The sequence below is a fragment of the Alosa sapidissima genome, chromosome 6 (genome assembly GCF_018492685.1).
Source record: "Alosa sapidissima isolate fAloSap1 chromosome 6, fAloSap1.pri, whole genome shotgun sequence".
Classification (NCBI taxonomy): Eukaryota; Metazoa; Chordata; class Actinopteri; order Clupeiformes; family Clupeidae; genus Alosa; species Alosa sapidissima.
In genome coordinates, this window is record NC_055962.1 from 32,677,358 (window position 1) to 32,697,217 (window position 19,860).

The 19,860-nt window shown below is 43.8% G+C and overlaps 1 protein-coding gene across 4 annotated transcripts; it reads right to left on the reverse strand.

Moving 5' to 3' along the window:
• Positions 1-4,556: 4,556 nt before the first annotated feature.
• On the reverse strand, positions 4,557-19,508 carry tfap2b (transcription factor AP-2 beta). Of its 4 annotated transcripts, none has more exons than XM_042094767.1 (7): positions 19,428-19,508; positions 16,280-16,735; positions 14,707-14,767; positions 12,669-12,888; positions 12,322-12,440; positions 11,811-11,952; positions 4,557-6,961 (listed from the first exon to the last, which is right to left on the reverse strand). In XM_042094767.1, the coding sequence occupies exons 1-7, from the start codon at positions 19,506-19,508 to the stop codon at positions 6,652-6,654; spliced, it is 1,389 nt and encodes a 462-aa protein (XP_041950701.1). In that variant the 3' UTR covers positions 4,557-6,651. The 4 variants fall into 4 exon arrangements, with proteins under 4 accessions (XP_041950701.1, XP_041950702.1, XP_041950705.1 ...); XM_042094768.1 differs by having other exon boundaries at positions 12,669-12,909; positions 19,428-19,498; XM_042094771.1 differs by lacking the exon at positions 19,428-19,508 and adding an exon at positions 17,235-17,897.
• Positions 19,509-19,860: the final 352 nt, after the last annotated feature.

Consider the following 19,860-nt stretch of genomic DNA (forward strand, 5'->3'; position numbering starts at 1 on the left):
TCGTGATAAAGGAGTGGTCAGCTTTTTATCAGATGACATGCAGTCCATTCACAATTTGTCCTTCCTGGATTCAGAAATGGCATTTTGCTGTCAGAGTGTCCATGTTGACACAATGTCATTGTTGTTGGTAGATTAGAACGGAGACACTACAGAGAGAACGAGTAACAGACAAAACATTCATGTGCACAAAACCATGTGAAGCAAGAGAGAGGGAGAGAGGACAGTGTGCAGTGACTGGATCTACAGAGACTCCAAAGCACATTCTGTTCTGCACACTCATTTGCTAAGGCCAGTGAGGCAGAACCAAACTCAACTTCAAGTCAACCTTGCCAGAACAACACACAAGCTGTGTGTGTGTGTGCGCGCGCGCGCGTGTGTGTGTGTGTGTGTGTGCGCGTGCATGTGAGTGTGTTTGTGTGTGTGAGTGTGTGTGCATGTGTGTGTGGTGTGGGTGGGTGGGTGGGTGTTGCGTGTGTGTGAATGAGTGAATGTGCGTCTGTGCCTGCAATATGATAAGCTCATGGCATGGTAGGCTTCCATTAGTCCATTAGTAATCCAACCACATCAAGGATGGGTCCCCTCATGCAGGCAAACCTGGGCCCCAGCACGCCTGCACCACAGCGTCCATCAGCCCCCCATCAGCACCACAGCGTCCATCCAGGGTGACCAGGCGGGACCACCTCCACCACCACCACCAGAGCCACACTAACCACACCTCTATCAGCCACTATCAGCCTGCTTGAGGCTCAGCACACAGGTGGAGGAGCTCAGTGAGTATGGAGAAGCTACTCGATAGACAAGAACAACCCCACCACACACACCATTACACCCAGTGAGTATCGAGAAGTTATTGGATAGACAAGAACACCACCACCACACACACCACTACCACCCCTAGACAGTATGGAGCAGTTTCCCGATAGACAAGAACAACCCCACCACACACACCACTGCCACCCCCCACCCCGCATCAGAGGGGAGTCGAGCCCAGAGATGGGGCACCAGGGCTGGGACCGCGGCTGATGCTGGCCTCCTCGGGGAGCCTGGGATAGCTCCAGGGGCTCTGAAGCAGCCAAGCGTAAAATGGAAGACGAAGCGACTTATGGAGTCCGAGGCGGCGGCATGTTATTAGAGAAAATATGGGAAGTAAGTGGATAACTCATATATATCTCATATTACTGCTCTGGAAGTCACGGACGGAGAGGAGCAGAGCAGGAGCAGTGCAGCATGGAGGAGGAGGAGCAGGAGCAGGAGGAGGAGGAGGAGAAGGAGGAGGAGGAGAAGGAGGAGGAGCAGGGAGGGGGGGTTAGACTGGGCACTCAGAGCTGGGGAGTGACTTCATGGTGTTTTAAACAGTGATATGCAACATGTAGTCAAGAAAAATGAGAAAATGAGATAGAGACACTCACACACACACACACACACACATAAAATAGAGAGAGAGTGAGAGAGAGAGAGTGAAAGGTGAGAAAACAGAAGGGGGTTGACAATTTGGACAGATTTGAGGGAAGGGAAAGAAAGGACAGAGAGAAAAGGCAGAGAAAGGAGAGAGAGAGAGAGAGAGAGAGAGAGAGAGAGAGAGAGAGGTGGGGGTGGGGTGATAAAGGGTTTGGGTTGTGAGAATGGAAAAGAGCATATGTAAAGCCCCAGGCATCCAGCGCCTATCAGCATACAGGACAACTCCTGCTCTCTCTCTCTCTCTCTCTCTCTCTCTCTCTCTCGTGTGTGTGTGTGTGTGTGTGTGTGTGTGTGTGTGTGTGTGTGTTAGAGCCAACTGGAGGGTGAATAGCCTACTGTACAGGAAATATCAGCATGTTTAATTTTGCTGGATAACTTTGAGTTTATGAAAGAAGTTAGCCTTTTTGCTCTCTCTCTCTCTCTCTCTCACACACACACACACACACACACATTGTCTGTATTGCTCTCTGTGTTTCAATCGCACACGCAACACCTTGCAAAAATAATGGGAGGATATTTGTAATTTAATTTTGAAATGTTTTTTTCACCCTTACGTTTCATTTGCCACTTATCCCGTTCCCAGGCTGCACGTGTTTGTGTTTGTATTTATCTACAGAGTCAACTGCAGGTTGAGGTCAGAGCCCCGATATAAAAAATAGCCCCATGTGGTGTCACGCTCCCCGGATCAGACTTCCAGGGCTGCTTATTATTCATAGGGATGTGATGTCGCAGCGCGCGGTGTTTGACGGAGAAAAATAAAATAAAGTAAAACAGCCGCGAATCAAATAGGCCAATTCTCCACGCCTGACACCAACTGCTGCCGCGCAACGGGCCCTGTCAGGCACTCCCGCGATAATGAGCGGGATTTGTTAAACAGTAAATTAATGAATAATGAAATATCCAGGTTGATCAGTTAGGGTAGCAGGCTTGCGCCCGCCCGCGGCCATGTGCCTCGAGCGAGTATTACGCTCACCCAGCGCCTGGCTGTCTGCAAGGCGGGATAACCATTTTTACAGCCCATTGCCTGACAGCGCACAAGAGGAGTTTGTTCTTTAACATGTGTGTGTGTGTGTGTGTGTGTGTGTGTGTGTTGGGGGGAGTGTGCGACCGAAAGACGCACCGAGCTCATTCCTCACTGGGGAGAAGATTATGGAGGCCTAGAAAACCTTTAAGTCGGGCGGTTCCACTGTCATTCCGGTTCAGTCCGTTTCCGAGAGATTTGTCCCATTCTGTTCGCCCTTTAATCCGTTCTTCCTAAATGACTGTGGTCGGGATTGGCTCGTCAGTTAAAGCGTCAAATTAAAGTGATGAAAATACCGTTTCCACATTTTAATGGGGGTGATGTGGGTGGATTAATGTTTTGGCCATCAGAGAAGCGAGCGTGACATTTGGCGTTCTCGTTGCTCTCAGACATGGCGGGAAAGGCCTCTTCTCAAGGAGACTAGCGGACCCAAAAGCTCATCTCTTCCCTCCTCTCCTCACAGCTCAGTTCATCTCTTACATGACCCGAGACCTGTCCATCAAGACAGAGGAGAGTACCCTAGTAGGACTTTGCTTCCTTTTCCTTCAAACATAATACTGATGTCATCCTTGCTTAAAAACAGTAACCTATGGCTCCACAATTCTATCATGATGGTCCTGATTGTTTATTATCTGTTAACAATTTCCCAGAGGCATCTTATACGCATAGTAAATATGTATCCTTTCTAGTGACAATGATATTATTTGTGTAAGACGCAGACCTTTATTGTGTTGTTTGTTATGTCTTGACTGCACTGCGCTTTTAGATGCGATGGGAGCATTTCGACGCTCTGTTGTATTTTTAGTTTGGGGTGGGGTGAGGGGTGCGTTATAAAGGGCGAATCTTGTCTTTTGTTGCCGCAGTGAAATATCTGACTCTCCCGGAGATGCCGTCCCTCGCGGACATTCGGGTGCTGCACCTGGGTCACAATACTTTCTGCTTGATGAGTCACGCGACGGAACCCGCAGGCCACGCGCTCGCTCTCCCTGCATTAAATACACCAGCGCGAGCTTTCATTCAGCGGGCCGGTGGACAGGGAAAAGCACGAGCTAATAAAGAGGCCGCAAAGAGACTCTTGAGGTGCGGACGCCCAGAAAAATCTCAACCTGGAAACGAACAAAGAATATCTGCGAAATATATAGGCTTAAATTTTGGCTATAATTTAGCCTATTCGAATTTAAGTTTCCTTTACATTTCCATAAATAGGACAATGCTATTTATTTGGGCTACATAAAATGGAATAGACCTTTTATTTGTCAACCAAATGTTGAAAACTGTTCAAAATGTTGCAACTTTAGAAAGAATTTAGGTCTACCTAAATATTGTCTTTCAAATGTCACAATCAGGCGTGAAATATTTCATTGCTAAAGAAGGACCCGGCTTGTACTCATGGATGTGTGAAAATATATATATATTTTTTATTATTAAAAAAAATCTTTATTGTGTGTTGTAACATTTTATGACTGTGTAATGTATGTTGCATTAGTCTTTATTAACATGTGAAAAATGTCAGGGCCCGATTAGATTTTTTATGAGGTCTAAATGGGCTACAACGCTCAAAGGTGCGTGTGTGCCGTTATGTTGATAACATCCGTAATTCTCAGACGTAATTCTACGTTAGAGGATGTGCGAAACTGAATAGATTTCCAAATGCCTCCAATTCCTCTATACCTACATTTACTACTCTGTTAAAAGTCTCAATTTTAACGTTTTAATAAAGACAACACCTTATATTTTATGAACAGCTTATTATTTATTGCAGATAAATAGCCTGTGGTCTAACTGGACTATGCTGGCATTTAGCCTTAGAACGGTACAGTAATAAATAATTGTATTATTATTATTATTATTATTATCGTTTTTGTTGTTGATTTAAAAAAAAAATGGTGTATGACTGTAATAGACGGGCAACGCCTAAGAAAACTGATTGGCAATTCCATCCATCAAATTGAGCACGCATAGTGTTTGTGTGAACGCATACGTGCAAAGCTATGCTGCTTGTGGAACAACAAAAGATAAACAGTTTTACAATAAAACACAAGATTTATTCTTTTTGATATAAATGAATTCACTGGACAAAACCAACTTCTACCCATCACCATAACAGCTTGTTTAAGAAACAGAAAAAAATACAAGATGCTACCTAAACCAAGCGTTCACCCACGCACAGAAGTACAGTCACAGAAGTTCTTATGTACAAACTCCCATTAAATTAGGCATAAATAAATATATACAAACATAAATATAAGTAGTCCCCCTCCCTTCAACTTCACATCAAGCAAACGAGAATCAGGATGCGCTGGGAAATCACCTCCCATGCAACAGAGAGTCGCGACCCCAGACAGAAGGTAACAAGCTCGCCTCCTCCTGCTCTCCCTCCTCACCGATCGGACGCTCGCGCCTCGGAGAGCCCGAGGGGTTGAGTCGTGTCGGTGGAGCGTGCCCGCGTGTACATCTCACAGTTTTACGGGAGTGCACTTCATCAAGTGGCAGGTAAAGTTCAAGATGTCTTGTCTGACGTCACCCCCAGTGCGTTCATTCTCAGTACGCGTCAATATCAATCTTCTTTTGTCACTGAGTTTCTTTCTCTTTTTTTACAAATTGGCCCAAAACAAAAGCTTGTCAAAAAATTGTCATGCGGACTTATTGGCCATTCATTTAGTTGCACAACTCACCCTGTAACGAAATGATTAGAGATTTTCTAAAATAAATTATGTGTGAAACACACAAACAATAGAATGTGTCGTTCAATCATGTGCAATTTAATACTGCCAAACTAACCCAATGGTGCAGTAAAGTTAGCATTGAGAGGCTCCGAACAAACTACACAGGCTACTTCACGTTCATCAAATAATCTAGAGGGACGTTATTATAATATGACATTTTCGAAGCCACATTCCTTTAAATGAACCCAAATAAAAACACTGTTCAGACTAATCGATTCTAGATTTTAGGGGGGTTGACCTCCGAACAAAAAGGAAATATAACAGATTAGAGTAAGTCCTCTCTGAGCGATGAAAGTGATGATTCAGTCATGTTTTCGCTCCTATGATTGATCATGTGGGCTGCTCCCTCATCTCAAAACGCTTGTGACAGACGATGTCAGTAATCGTATCGACAAGTGAAGTGACGTAGTTTTCCATTTGCGTGCTTCTGCCGCACTGCATGACTTCGTCTGACCGATATGACGGCGGATATGGAATGGCACGCATGGCTCGATGCTCTGTTCGGACTCTCTTTGACAGCCTTCCCACAACTCTACGGCGTAGCCTACGTACAGTAATGTCCCGATCTCGGTCGTCTGACGCGTTTTGCCGAGACGACTAAAAGTTTCTCGCTGGTTCTGAATCATTACTCCCCCGACACCATTTTACACTACTCCAAAAACGGCAAGGCTCAGAGTTATTCAGTATAAACAGCTGGCATGTGAAGTTGCACCTTCACTCAAAGCAGACACGCACTGATGACATGTGAGTCAACCCTCCTTGAGTCAGAACAGAAAAGAACATGCACAATCATCACTCTGCTATCAACTATTTCTGTGTCACACACACACACACACACACACACACACACACACACACACACATGCACACTCTCTCTCTCTCTGTATGTGTGTCTGTGTGTTGAAGTATGTATTCTGAGGTCTCATTTCAATTAGATTTTAACACTTCTATTGGTCCAAACTCTGATGGAGACAGTCAATTTCTGGCACTGTGCACATATAAACACACACACACACACACATACACACACACACACACACACACACACTCCTAGATGTGAAATCATAATCTCTGTCTCTGTGAGCAGTAGCACTGTGGTGTCAGTCCAATAATATTCTCTCAAATCCGTTTTTGTATTCCATCGTCCGGTCCTCTGGTGTTCTCCCTCTGGTCCTCCTTCACCACTCCTCCCAACACTCTCATCCCCAACAACAGAAACGCAACCATAAAGCTAAGAGCATAAAGGACTTTTAAAACATCTGAGTGGTTTGTGTAAGCCTCTCTCTCTCTCTCTCACACACTCTCTCTCTCTCTCTCTCTCTTTCTCTCTCTCTCATTCTCTCATGCTCCGCATTCTTCATTCCATCCACTTGTTTTCTCTTCTGATTTTTCTTCTGTTTTTTTTCCCCTTCCTCTCTTCTTTTTTGTGTTAGTATAAATCTCTCCTTATTTCCTCTGCTTCTCCTCTTTGTCGCCGGACCCTTTGTCGCCGCCACCGGCGCCTCCTCCTCCTCCGTGGCGATTGGCCGACGGGTTGTTGAGGAACATCTTGTCCAGTCCTTTGAGCGCCTCGGTCAGGTAGTTCTGCAGGGCGGTGAGGGCGGCACAGATGGCCGGCGAGCCGAAGCCGTGCGTGATGAAGCTGAAGTGGGACAGGCAGCTCTGGATGCCCGGCTCCAGGATGGGCGCCGGCCGCGAGTTGCCCAGCGGCGTGCGGTCCTGTGCCAAGAGGTCAGTGAACTCCTTACACAGCTGCCTGCCATGGACAGAGAGATAGAGAGAGAGAGATAATTAGGACTACTAGAAAACTGCTCAAGTCAATATACTCCTTACACAGCTGCCTGCCATGGATAGAGAGAGGGAAACAGAGATAGTTGGGCCAGAGACTTTCTAATGAGGAGACACAGCACTCAAAAAAATCCTCCAAAGAAATGCATGGGGTTAGTTTGTAACGTCAATATCCCAGCCCTTCCGCGGCAAAACGTTGACATGTGAATACATTGAGCCAATCATGTGGTGTGTTGTGATCTCGCCGCTGGAGCAAGGATGGTGTCGTGAAGCCTTGCGCTCGCGCATCATGCCCGATAAGTGCCCAAAAAGTGTTGCAATATGGCTGCTGAGTGGAGGGACTTGCCTAAAAGGACTTTGGCCTACTACTAGACTGATATAATCAGTGAATTTCTTATACATCTGCCTGTGATGTAGGGAGAGAGAGAGAGAGAAAGAGTTAGGCCTACTAGAATACTGATATAGTCAGTGAACTTCTTACATCTGCCTGTGATGGAGAGAGAGAAATAGAGAAAAAAAAAGAGTTATGCCTACTAGAATACTGATATAGTCAGTGAACTTGTTACACATCTGCCTGTGATGGAGGGAGAGAGAGAGAGAGAAAGAAAGAGTTATGCCTACTAGAATACTGATATAGTCAGTGAACTTGTTACACATCTGCCTGCCATGGAGGGATAGAAACAGAAAACGAGAGAGAGAATGTGTTCTGCCTACTAGAACACCGATGTTCCATCTAGGCCTTGGGTAATCTGATACATTACCTAAAACATGACAATATTTAATCTATTATTGCCTGCCATACCCAAGATGTAGAAAAGTGACTAAAACAACATCTACAGTTACTAAAGGTGGGACAAATAGTAATAAAAAATGATTAAATTCCGTAGGTAATTTGTATGTTTGTGTATTTGTGTTGGGTTGAAAAGTCAACCTTTCCTATAATTCCTAAACCACAATTGTATGCAAGGACACAGGGCATAGCCACATAGCACAGAGTGCGGTGACCAATCATTTGGAGGCGTCACTGTAAAGTATCACCCAATAATTCCAATCCCACTTGACCAGAGCATGGACAATGACCTCAGCAAGGTACTCAACACATCAACTAAACCAGCTGGTCCTCTCCATTTGGACTGAAATGCTAGCTCAAATGTTATTCTATTGCTATGAGTGGCTTTGGATGAAAGCGTCTGCCAAATTAATAAATGTAAATGAAATAGCCAATCTGGGGTGTTTCCCAAAACCATAGCTGCTAACCCATGTAACCCATAGCTGCTAACCTGTGTTTCCCAAACCTGCTGCTAACATGGGAAATTGCATTGCAACCAACAAAGTTGCTAACTTAGTAAGCAACTATGTTTTTGGGAAACGCACCCTTGAGCTGAAAGTTTCATATAGGCACTAGGTCAAATAAATGAAAAATACATATGAACTTAACTAAATAAGCTACAGTGAGATGATACACCTATGATCTCATAAATCAATCAAAATATTACAGCACTAAAATATATTTTCTAACAATATCACCATGAGATCGTCACATTTCTCCCCTTATTCATGATGTTCTAAACTAGTATGACCAACTATCTGAATTAACCCAACTATATTTCAGCCATACAGGATATGGGCCTACATCAAAATAATCTTTACTATCGAATTTACCAAGAATCACAATATGGCTAAAATACATTCATTACAGAAGGCTAATTCTGAATGATGCCACGCAACAACACTACATTCAGTGATTGCTAAGAAATCACTGACTCGTAAGGTGAATGGATTAAAATCCTCATTCATACATTCATACTCACTAGGTCAAAGTAAGAGATGAATACTCAGACAGTTACATTGAATCCACAAACAAAAGGTAGTGTGTGCCCATTGTGTTCATGCCGTAAAGCCATGTGTAACTCTCTCATTCTTACTCGAGCAACTCTTTGTATTCGGAGGCTAGTTTGTTGGACGTTCCAGGTCAATACACTTTGTCAATGCTATTAACTCGGTGGGGGAGCTAACCGTGGTGCTGAAAGTAGGTGTTAGAGACAGCTGTGAAAGCACTGGGGGTTTGTTTTTGATATCCTTTTGACTTTAACCCACATCATTGCATTATCTATTTTAGACAAGACAGCTCTTGTGTGGTGTTAAATGGCAACACAGCAAAACATTGGGATTTTTTTTTCCGTACAGTTGTGGTTTCTGCAGCGTTTCTGTTGTGCTGTATGTTTGAATTCATTCATAATGAATGAGAAATGGGTTATACAACACAGTGCAGTGCAGTGTAGTGCATTAGCCTTAGCGATAGCACCCTGGCTTTAGATTGATGCTTGCCATGTCAAATTAGAGCAGCCCGGAGGGTAAACAGAATCACTAATAATATTTTATAATGTCAAATATGCTGTATAATCTCATTCACGTATATTAAGTAAGGTATAAATTCCCTGCCAGTGGCCTACTTATGTAAGAGCATTTTCCCCTCTTTTAAACAAAGTGAGCCATGTAAGTACTTAAATGACCTCTCTGAGATGGCAGCATTAGTTATTAGTGAGGAACCGCTGTGCTAGCATGATATTAAACATGATAAAAAATAATAAAGATATTAAGCAGCCTATTCCCAGTGCAAGTTAAAAATCATCATCGGTGAAACCGTCTTTAACAAATGTCTACAGTATCCACAACCGCCTACAATTTATGAACAACTTAAAGGTGTGAACAAATGCAAGGGCCTGCCCTACAATGTCAAAAAAATAAATATTTGGATTATGTCACTTTCTCCATTCCATTTAATTCCATTCTGCCATTCAATCTGACCGTTATTAAATACACTGAATGCAGAAATTGATTCAATACTGACATACCTCCAAAAGCTGCAGTGAACTGCCCAACATTCAGTGATGACAAAGACTACTCCTCCCATGCATTTCAAAGGATAATGCATTATTTTTCCTGTTTTCCTATTTTTCCTGTCATTTTTATGTAATGCAACTGCTATCCACCACGTCACTATCAAGGTAGCAAGACAATGCAGTTGCTAAGCGCTTATGGGTATGTGTTTCATTAAAGATTGTGTCCCAGTGAGTGTCCCCCTCTGTTGGACACCCAGCATGCCTAGTGTTTCTATCATGGTTCTTCAGATCTCACTCTGTGTCTCCCGACAGCAGCAAGTCTTCCAACCACCTCTAGCACCCCTGACAGAGACACACAGAGACACTCGCTTAGGCATAATTCTACTGAAATGTTCAAGGGGTTGCGGTATTTCACTCAGTGCCGTGAGTCCCCAGCACCCAGACACTGCTGCTCTGCCAAGCCAAGTGAGAGGTGCGCTGAAGGAAGGAACTCCAGTGTGTAAATTCAGTCAGAGAGTGATGAAGCCATCACACGATTAACTCACACTGAGAGTGGAGCCAGAGCAGTCTACTGGGAGTCTCTCTCACTCTCTCTCTCGCGCACGCTTTTCTGTCTGTCTCTGTCAGCTCTGCTGATTCCCCTCCTCTCCCAGAGAGAGTGAGAGACAGAGAGAGAGAGAGCAAAAGTGAGACAGAGAGAGAGAGAGAGAGAGCGCAAAAGTGAGAGAGAGAGGCAGAGAGAGAGAGAGAGAAAGAGTGAGTGCAAAAGTGAGACAGAGAGGGGGCAGAGACAGGGAGAGAGAGAGAGACCAATATACAGAGAGAGAACTCTAATGCAAAAGAGAGGGAGGCTCATGCATTACAGTGGTGGTGGAATTTGAGACGAGTAGAGAAACAGGGAAAATTCCCAAATCACATCACATCTACGCCCCCATCCTCAAAAAAAGACCCCCGAAGCCCTGCATGAGCTTTGACCCCTCTCTGTCTTTCAGGCTGTCTGCAAACAATTAAAGCACCCACCTCACAGTCAGCTTTCTCCCAAGGAAACAGACAATTGAGATGCTATCATGTCCACTAAATATCCAACACCACCAATCAAGCAAAATAATTAACCTTTTGGGTTAAATCAATTTAGAGTTGATTAATTAAGCAGCTGAGATAGCTCATGTTTTCACCAAAACGTCACATATACCCACATTTCACTAAATGGTTACAAAAATACATGACAGGGTGGCTAACAATCCTTGTACTGTTACATTTTTGTCAAACTCATACGTTTTTAAATAGAGAGAAAACGCACTGTGCTGGCAGTCCTTTCTGTGTAATTTTAAGAAAAGGTCGCTCGTGCTATGCTGCTCAAATGCCTCCTGCTGCCAAAAGTGATGCGTCGCTCCAAAACATCTGCGGTTGTCTGGGCTTGTCAGATCTTGACCCACATTTTCTATCGAATGCTTAAAACCACAACAGACTTGTTGTCCGGTCTGGAGCTGGAGCCATTCTCTCGCACTCTCATCCCACAGCGACAGAACGGCAGAGCCCGAGGCGCGTGTGGAAAGGAGTGAGGGCGGGGTGGGTGGGTATGACAGGGCTCTGACAGACAGACTGTGAAAAGTGTGTGGGGGTGGGGGTGGGGGCAGAGGGGGGTGGGTGATGACCCTAGGCGAAACTTCAAGGGGAAAGCTGGCACTTTTCGACTTGAAACATTTCACTTAAATATAATGAGTTTCTCGCTCGGTGCCAGGCTCAGAAGGAGAAGGCAGCGCATTTCCCCGGCTCCGTGCAGCTCATTAGAGAGCGAAGGAGCGAGATGTGAAAAAAGTCGTAACCAATTGGATCACGTTTCATCACGGAAACCTAGAGCTATCCATTCCGGACAAACATTTTTTATACAGTGTGCTTTCAAAATACTAGGCAATATAATTCACCTTACATTACTTCATAGGTTAACATTGTTTATTTTTGGCGGGTACGTACTTTGTGGCCAGTAGCATGTTCTTCCGCGAGTGCAGCTCGTTGGGATCAGTATGTTGTCTATTCAGGTATTCAGATACGGCTTTAGTGGGAAACTCCGTTTCACAGATGTAGCCGAAATCCCGCGCTAAATGAACTGCTTCCCCTGATGGAAAAAAAATAATTGTTCAGATTTTTTGTGACAAACTACAATTACATCGGCTGCATTACATATAGGCTTAAACAAAAATAAAATACATAAATCTGATAGCCATATGAGGATAGTCCCTTACTACCCTAGAACATATTATGCGTTTCACTGAGTTGCATGCATTTTTGTATTTTTGTTTCCACATAGGCCTACTGAAAATCACAATTTCCTAACAACTACAAATCCTTTCAGTTGAATGAAACACACCTGATAATATCAAAATATAGCATGCCAGTGGGCAAAAATGAAAACATTCAAGACATAAGCCTACGCTTCTGGGGGTGGGGCGGCGTGTTTGATCAGCGTTATCAGGTTAACTCCTACCTTCAACTAATGACGTCAGTAAAGTGACATTTGCAGCTTTGCGTCTCCCAGCAGGTAAATTCAGGCCGATTTTCTCCAGCTTTTCTCTGAGTGATCGGCCTCCATTTTTAGACTTAGCTCTGAGAACACACAATAACACTTTTTTTTTACATTTCCACTTTCAAAGGCTGAAAAGTCTGCTAATGAAGCTAATATTGGTGATGTGTGTCATCAGTTAGAAAATAGCATTTTGTAGAAATGCAAATCATAGGTGATCGACAGGATTTGGCCTACAATAATTTTATTTAATAAAACAAAGTAAGTGGTCAAATCTAGGTGTGATTTCGTTATAGGAGAGGTCGCCTCACCTACGGAGAACGCCACCCAGCAGCGAAGCATTGAGGCACTCGGGCGGGGAGAGGCGCCGCTGGACTTCGCCCACGGTCACCTTATACTTGGAGGTGGAGCTGAGTAGCGAGAGGCGTCCCGGTACCGAGCAGAACACCTCGTTGACGTTGAGATTCATGCCGCCGATAAGACCATCCTTGCTCATCATCAGAGACGCCACGCTCTTGTGCGGAACCGGAACTGCGCGCGAGAGAGGATATGCTACAGTTGAGAAGACGCATGAATGTGTTAATACATCTCATTGGTCCTGCAGTTCGACTCTGTTCGGCTTTATAAACTGTAGACTAGGCCTATAAACGTTCTGGGGGTGGAACACCATTTATGTGTATTCATATCAATTTGGCATGCAATATTTATGCAAACATTGTTTAAATCTAATGGAAACAAGTTGATGTTCATTACTGAGGAGTTACTCTGAGCGTTTAATTTAGGCAATTATTGAGTATAATATTATGCCAAAATAATAGGCCTAATGATAAACAGGAAACAATGTTCAAGAGCCAAAACATCAGACACATCTTTAGAACAAAATCTCATTGGTTTCGGACATACAGTAAACAGCACTATATATAGCTTTTGTTGAATTGGATGTCTTCACTCTCCAACTAAACCCGTGTCTCTCTCTCTCATTTGTCCCTTCACATCCATGATTGGCTCAAACAGTATGTGTTCATCTACAATCTGTATCTTCATTGTTTTAACCTCCAGCCCACAGCCTAATCTAACTGCCTGTGTCCCCAGGATCTGAGTAGCTAAGCGTTACAAACAAAATTGTTAATGGTGCGCGACGTTCTCATCATTATATTATCGATTGTTGATTGACTGAATCCTTCAAATCACATTAACCACCCTCCGACAGTTCTGAAAGCCTCCCGTCATTACCCACGTGCCAAACGTCAGACAATATGTGCCCTAATACTGGCGCTAATGGGTGAACAAGCTCGAGCCTGCGGAGACAGCACTCGACGGGGGATAATGCCCAAAATGAGCTCTAAACGAGCTCACGAGATCCCCACGTGAAAAGCCATCTATCACACTGGCCACTTAAACTCTGTCCTCTGGGAACGCCGCGTGTCGCTTTACTAAATTACCGCTTCAAGTCCCTCACACTGCAAAAATATTAACACGAGCCCAGGGAGCACTGCTCAAGCTATTACAGCCTGGCAAGCGCGAGCTAACTTTCTCTCTTACGATTTGACATGTAAATATTCCAGAATGAGAGAGGATAATTGTTTATCGTTGGCCTTGGACTAATGTTATTTTTGCGCATAGGCTAACCATAATAATATAATGGGATAATTCAATAATTAAATTAATAACTGAACATAATTCTTAATGTGCAAGCTGTAGTCCATGCTATGGTCTAGTAAAATATATAATAGATATAATATGACTTCAATGCAGCCTCAGGTTAATGTGCGCCAGAGACCAATGTGCAACCCGTTCCATTTTTAGTTAACCAAAATGGCGACTAAAACATCTCCTCAAACTTGTCCGAAAGAGGTAAGGGAAATAAGCTAGGCCTAGTTCTCCTTTAAAATATATTCTGCAAAACAGACAGGCCTATAGTAAACTGAAAACTCGCTGGACATTAGTTTTGTTATTGGTATTGTTGAAACAAAAATGTTCTTAATAAAAAAACGTAGGCCTATTCGTGCATTAGAATAACTGGAAACAGTAATGTTTGTTCCTTAGCGTGTTTCCAGGCTACCATCCTGTCTGAACCTGGTGGCTGGCCACCTGGAGCCCAAGTATGCATGACATCATCTGCATATCAAATGAGATGCCAAACCTTCCCTGGCGCACGCGCGCCTTTTACACCCCAACCTGTGGCGGTCATGATGCCCACACGCTGGTGCAGCCACAACATCCAACAGGGCTCTTTTACACAGCTTTTACACAGCTATCCTATTGTTTATATCCGAACTAATCTGAAATAAACGGAATTGGGAGTAGGCCTGAGTTTATGTGCCACTGTTTGCATCATTATTTCCTTACCTTTCTTAATGACAGATTGGTCCAGTATGTTCATTCCGCTGTTGTTGGCATCATCGACAGTCTGTGGAAATTAAGTGACAGTGAGATATTGTAGGCCTATTTCCGTTAAGCGAGAGCTGTGGTGCGGCCAACATCTACACCAACAGGGCGCTCAATGTGACAGTTTTCCAGGCGAATAATTTTCCAGCGATGTTGAAATGTCGGCCAGACCACATCGTCTTCTGGTGAGGGTAATCCATATAGTGTAGGTTACGCTATTTGTAGGACAACTCAGACATAACTGGCTTTACATATAATATTCGGACGATATGCTACTGCTCTTGCCCTCTTCAATCTGCATGACTAGACTGTTAACTGGAACCGAAATTATCGCATTCATATTGTCAAAAATGATTTAAATATACCCAATTCACTTAGCATTTAAGGTGTAAATATTCAACAAAATTTAGCTAAAGATATTATTACTACTCGTGACACTAACGTTATGTGTTAACTTGAGGGAGAATCTAAGGCAAAAAACAAAAAAAATGTAATCAGACTATTTTCTGAATAACGCAGATCAGTCAAGTTCTACTAATTTCAGAGAGGAAATAAACTTCTGGTGAATGTCATGCATGCACAGCGCCTGTATTTATGAGAACAAGTCATGTACACATATACCACTACAGAATGAGAAAAAGAAGACATGTTAACAAAAACATTATGTTCTATATGATACCAAGGCAAAAAAACAGAAAACATTGACCCAGGAGATCTGTGACATAGGGTATTATAGCAATTATTTGAATAAAAAATGATTACTTCTTTGATAAAAAAAAAAAAATAAATGGAATGTTTTAAAGTACGATCAAACATGGCCTATGCGGAACCAGTACCAAATGTCACTGACCGGATGTTTCTGTCAGAGCTGCCTACATTAAATGGAATGAGTTTTTAGGGCAGAAGGAAGCCTATAAGCGTATATTTTAAAACATATAAATGGATAACGTATATCACCTAGCATATCAAGTCTTAAAGCTTTCCAAATTTAGTAAAATATGCCTACAGTAAACGTGTTTATAGAATAAATCCATTATTTTTCATTATCTTTATTCATCGGTTCATGTATAATTCTAAATATGTTAGTAAAGCACAAGTCATCCCTAAGCTTGAAATGTCTGAAATAGTTTTAAAGGAAAATAGCCTATATTCACTCCCTGATCTCTGGCTGAGTATTATGCATTAATGTTTCCTGTCAAATATTAACCGTCTACACTAGAAGATATGAGGAAATTATTCATGTTCAACACTGACTGTGGGCATACAGTGTCTAACAGAATATTTGAGATAAAACTCCACTTACTCAAATCCTGCCTTGTTTAGAACATTTGAGAATATTTCAATAAAAAAAGTGTTTCCACATACTTAATTTGATTTCGTTATTTCGTTAATATTGACTGTTGGAATTGAGTATGGGATAATATCCTGCCATAGTTTTGTGTTCAGTTCACAGTAGAGAAGCGTTCACATTTCTGTTTACTTAAAAACCTCACTAAACTCCCTGAAGGCATGAGATTGCAAACTCCTGACTCACCTGCACATCCTCCATTCCATGCGCGAGCCCGTGCAGCGACAGGCTGTCTCCCATCCCGGCCTCGAGGCCATGGTGCGCGGAGTGGAGCAGCACGTCCGGCCGGCGCACCGACGAGTAGTCTCGCCGCGGGTCGAGCCCGGAGAGCTGCGGCAACGAGGCGCGAGGCTGGGGCAGGAGTGAGCCGCTTTCCCCACCCACCTCCTGCCGCTGGCGCGACCCCCATGGGTGCTGCTGCGACTGGTGCAGCGCGTTGAGAGAGTACGGGTCATTCACATGTGAGTACGGGTCCTGACTCTGGTGGTATGGAAGGGGCTGGTAGGGCGGCGGGAAATAAGGTGGCTGGAAGTCCGAGGAGGGTGTGTGAGACAACGGGGGCGCGCTGGAGTACGGTCCCTGCGACACCGAGCCCAGCTGGGACAGTCTGGAGCTGTGGCTCGATACACCGTCGTGACGGTCCTTCGGATGAAACAGAAGAAAAATATATTGGCTACAGATTTAACTTTCATGTGGATACGTTTGACGGTGTTAATTTTGTGTGAATGAAGTAAAAGAATGATAGCCTAGAAAATCCTGTCATTCACAAATTAAACCCAGTTATGCAAATATTTGTTTAGGTATTATAAACAGCTGTGAAAGTTAACTGTGTTAGATACAATACAAGATTTTAATACTTGGACAAATTAATTGCCCAGGTATTATTCTCCACACAGTATACAGTGTTCTTTGTTTAAAATGTGTTTAAGAAAATCTCATTAGACGCTATAGGAGAAAGATGCCAAATCCATGTTAGAACAAATCGCTCAAAGCCATTTTTGGATGCCTTTGTCAAAGAGGCTCTCGCTGGCCTATGTCCAAATGAAACGACTCGAATTATTCAGAAGAATGCCACTGCACTCTTTTCAGACAAACTTTTAAAATGTCTCCCAACGAGAAGCGAGAGGGCTACGCGACTCACCGTGGCTGAGTACGTATGGACTAACATCTGCGCGAGGGGGTCTGTTCAGCCAAAAAAACACACATGCACGCACACACAACCAGGCACAAGCTCAGACTGTCGAGATCAGTCGAAAAAAAGTGTCGGAGATTCCAGTTCCTCTGCGTCTAACTCCTCATAGTTGCGGAAGATAACTTCACCAAAAAAGACATTCGTTAAAAAAAAAACACTTTATGCAGCGACGATCCTTGCAGGTATCAGTCGAGCCAACCGATCCAATCCTCTTGCTCCGTTGCCAGAGTGAGTGAATGTGCTTGCGCTGTCTTTGCCTCAGTATACCTCCCCGGAATAATTGTTATTCATGACTCCTAATATTGCAGGAATACTTAAAGCACGGAGGGGCAGCGGTGCGTGAAGGCGCAGTCGGCGCTCGTGCTTCCTGCTGGTGTAAGTGACGTTCAGTCAGCGGAGAAATGGGAGAGGAGGAGGAGGACTCCAGTCAACAGGGAAACACGCGTGGACCGAGCTGCTCTTTTTACATACTAAGCCCACCTCGTCCAGACCACTCTCTCTCTCTCTCTCTCTCTGTCTCTCTCTCTATATCTTATATCTTTCGTAGTAGGCTACAGCCTACGTCTCCCAGCTTGGGGTATCCTGCTCAGCCCTAGCCTTTTGACGTACCCCATTGTCTAGTTTCTGTGCTATTGTTTTGTGGCCCCCCTATCATTTTCTCTCCTCGGAACAAACAAAACTCCTCAGTCAGCCGTTTGGTGAGCAGCTGAAACCGGGCCCTCGCGCACAAGGCGAGGATACACTCGGTCCTCCCAAGACAATCAGCATCATCACAAGAACAGTAACGACTTTGACCACAACGCACACACACACACACACACACACAAAAACCAACCACATTCCATTGCCAAAACACAGATTAAGTCAAATACAAAAACGCCAAGAGAAGTGCATGGTACATAATAGGCCTGATTTACCGACCCAAAGCCAACATACAACAGTTCAGTCAAACAGTCATCTGCATTTATTTATTATCAGAGAGACTGTTATTATCTGAGAGAAACTATTCGTCAGAGTGCAATTCCCAGACGAAATAGAGAAACGACCTGCTGTGCCTTTCCTTCCAGGCCTGCTGCCTATCGAAGCCACGGACTGTCATCTTTAGGGGCATTTAATCAGCTCTTTTCTATAAAACGGCGCGCATTGTCAGAGATTTCACGCGCCGGGGTCAGGACGTTTAATTACCTGCGTGCGTCTGTGAGAGAAAAGCCATGTGGGGCTCGTGAAGGCGGCTTCCCGCGAGGATGAACTAAAGGGGCCTTTGAAAAGAGACCTCGAGAACCCTCACGAGCCGCTCGTTCTCCCATGTGCGCATCAGTCTGCTCTTTTGTGCCCGAGCCCCATCCGGAGCAGTCTTCACAGTCTTGTTCGTTTAATTCAGTCCTCCTTACACGTCAGTTTATCATTCATGATATCAGTTCTTTTCTATTGACAACCATTATAGACTCCCGTTCACTCAGTTTTAGCATACTTACCAGTGGACCAAAGGCGCGAGAACACACCTCGTCAGACTAATAGTACAATACAAAATACTAATAAAGCATAATAAGCTCAGAAAACATATTATGGTACAATGTCATGCACCATAATGCATGCATTTTTTCTCTGCAAATTCAGAGATATTCTGAATCGTTATCTGAATGTGACATAATATACGTATAATGGAATGAATTAAAAGATTTTCTTTTAAAGAATGCAAAACGAATTTATGCCAAACGAGTTGTTTTTTTTTACATATCTGGTTATTAAGAAAATTAACGGATTTATTACGTATTATAGCTGTATGTTTAATTCGTTGAAACCATGCCATAAAAACAATCATAAAATAAGTTTGCACAACACACGTTATAACGTAGTCTACAAATCCCCCGTTCACATTGTCGCATTAAAAAATAACCCTCAAAAAATAGACTCGCCTGTGGAAAGGTTATCGTATTGCCCTAATGCGTGTCGGCTGTGCATTCTCAACATCTGACCCTCTCTCTCATAGCCTACTGTAACTTCTTTTCCAAGCCTCATCCACGGAAAGCCGCACCAAAATGTTAACAAAACCCCTGATATATTTTGGCATGAACATAAGGTGACCCGGTTGCAAAAAAAGACGCAGGCGCGCCAGATTATCCACGCAGACGAGCACATTACCTCATATATATCTTCATACTTGACATTTTCCACCAGTTTCCACAGCATGTTCGCTCGCTGATCCCTGTAAACCGAGTGCATTCATGTGAGGAGTGAAGGTCTGAACTCTCTCTCACTCACTCACACTCTCTCTCCCTCTCTCTCTCCCACTCACTCACACTTTCCCCGCCACCCCACACCCGCTTACGTTGATACGCACACATAAATAATCAGAGATTCCCCCATACTTTTAATGGGGGTCTACGTGGCGTGCTGCAGCGATAATAGCGAGGGTTAGAATAACACCACGCGTCTATGCGTGTATGTAAAGACAAAGCTTCCTGGTAAAGATGGAGACTGGCGGACGGAATGAAGTCCACTTGCTTCCGCGTTCCTCGGTTCTCCATCACCGCGGACTGATTGCCTGTATACAGAACGAGTGGGCTGACTGTAC

What these genes read in the sequence shown, in the direction of transcription:
- tfap2b (XM_042094767.1), bottom strand. Translation starts at nt 19,508, where the DNA reads ATGCACTCGGTTTACAGGGATCAGCGAGCGAACATGCTGTGGAAACTG. An exon ending in CCAATCTGTCATTAAGAAAG is followed by an intron (nt 12,889 to 14,706) that starts GTAAGGAAATAA and finishes TCTCGCGCGCAG; the next exon opens with TTCCGGTTCCGCACAAGAGC. An exon ending in AACATGCTACTGGCCACAAA is followed by an intron (nt 6,962 to 11,810) that starts GTACGTACCCGC and finishes TGTCCATGGCAG; the next exon opens with GCAGCTGTGTAAGGAGTTCA.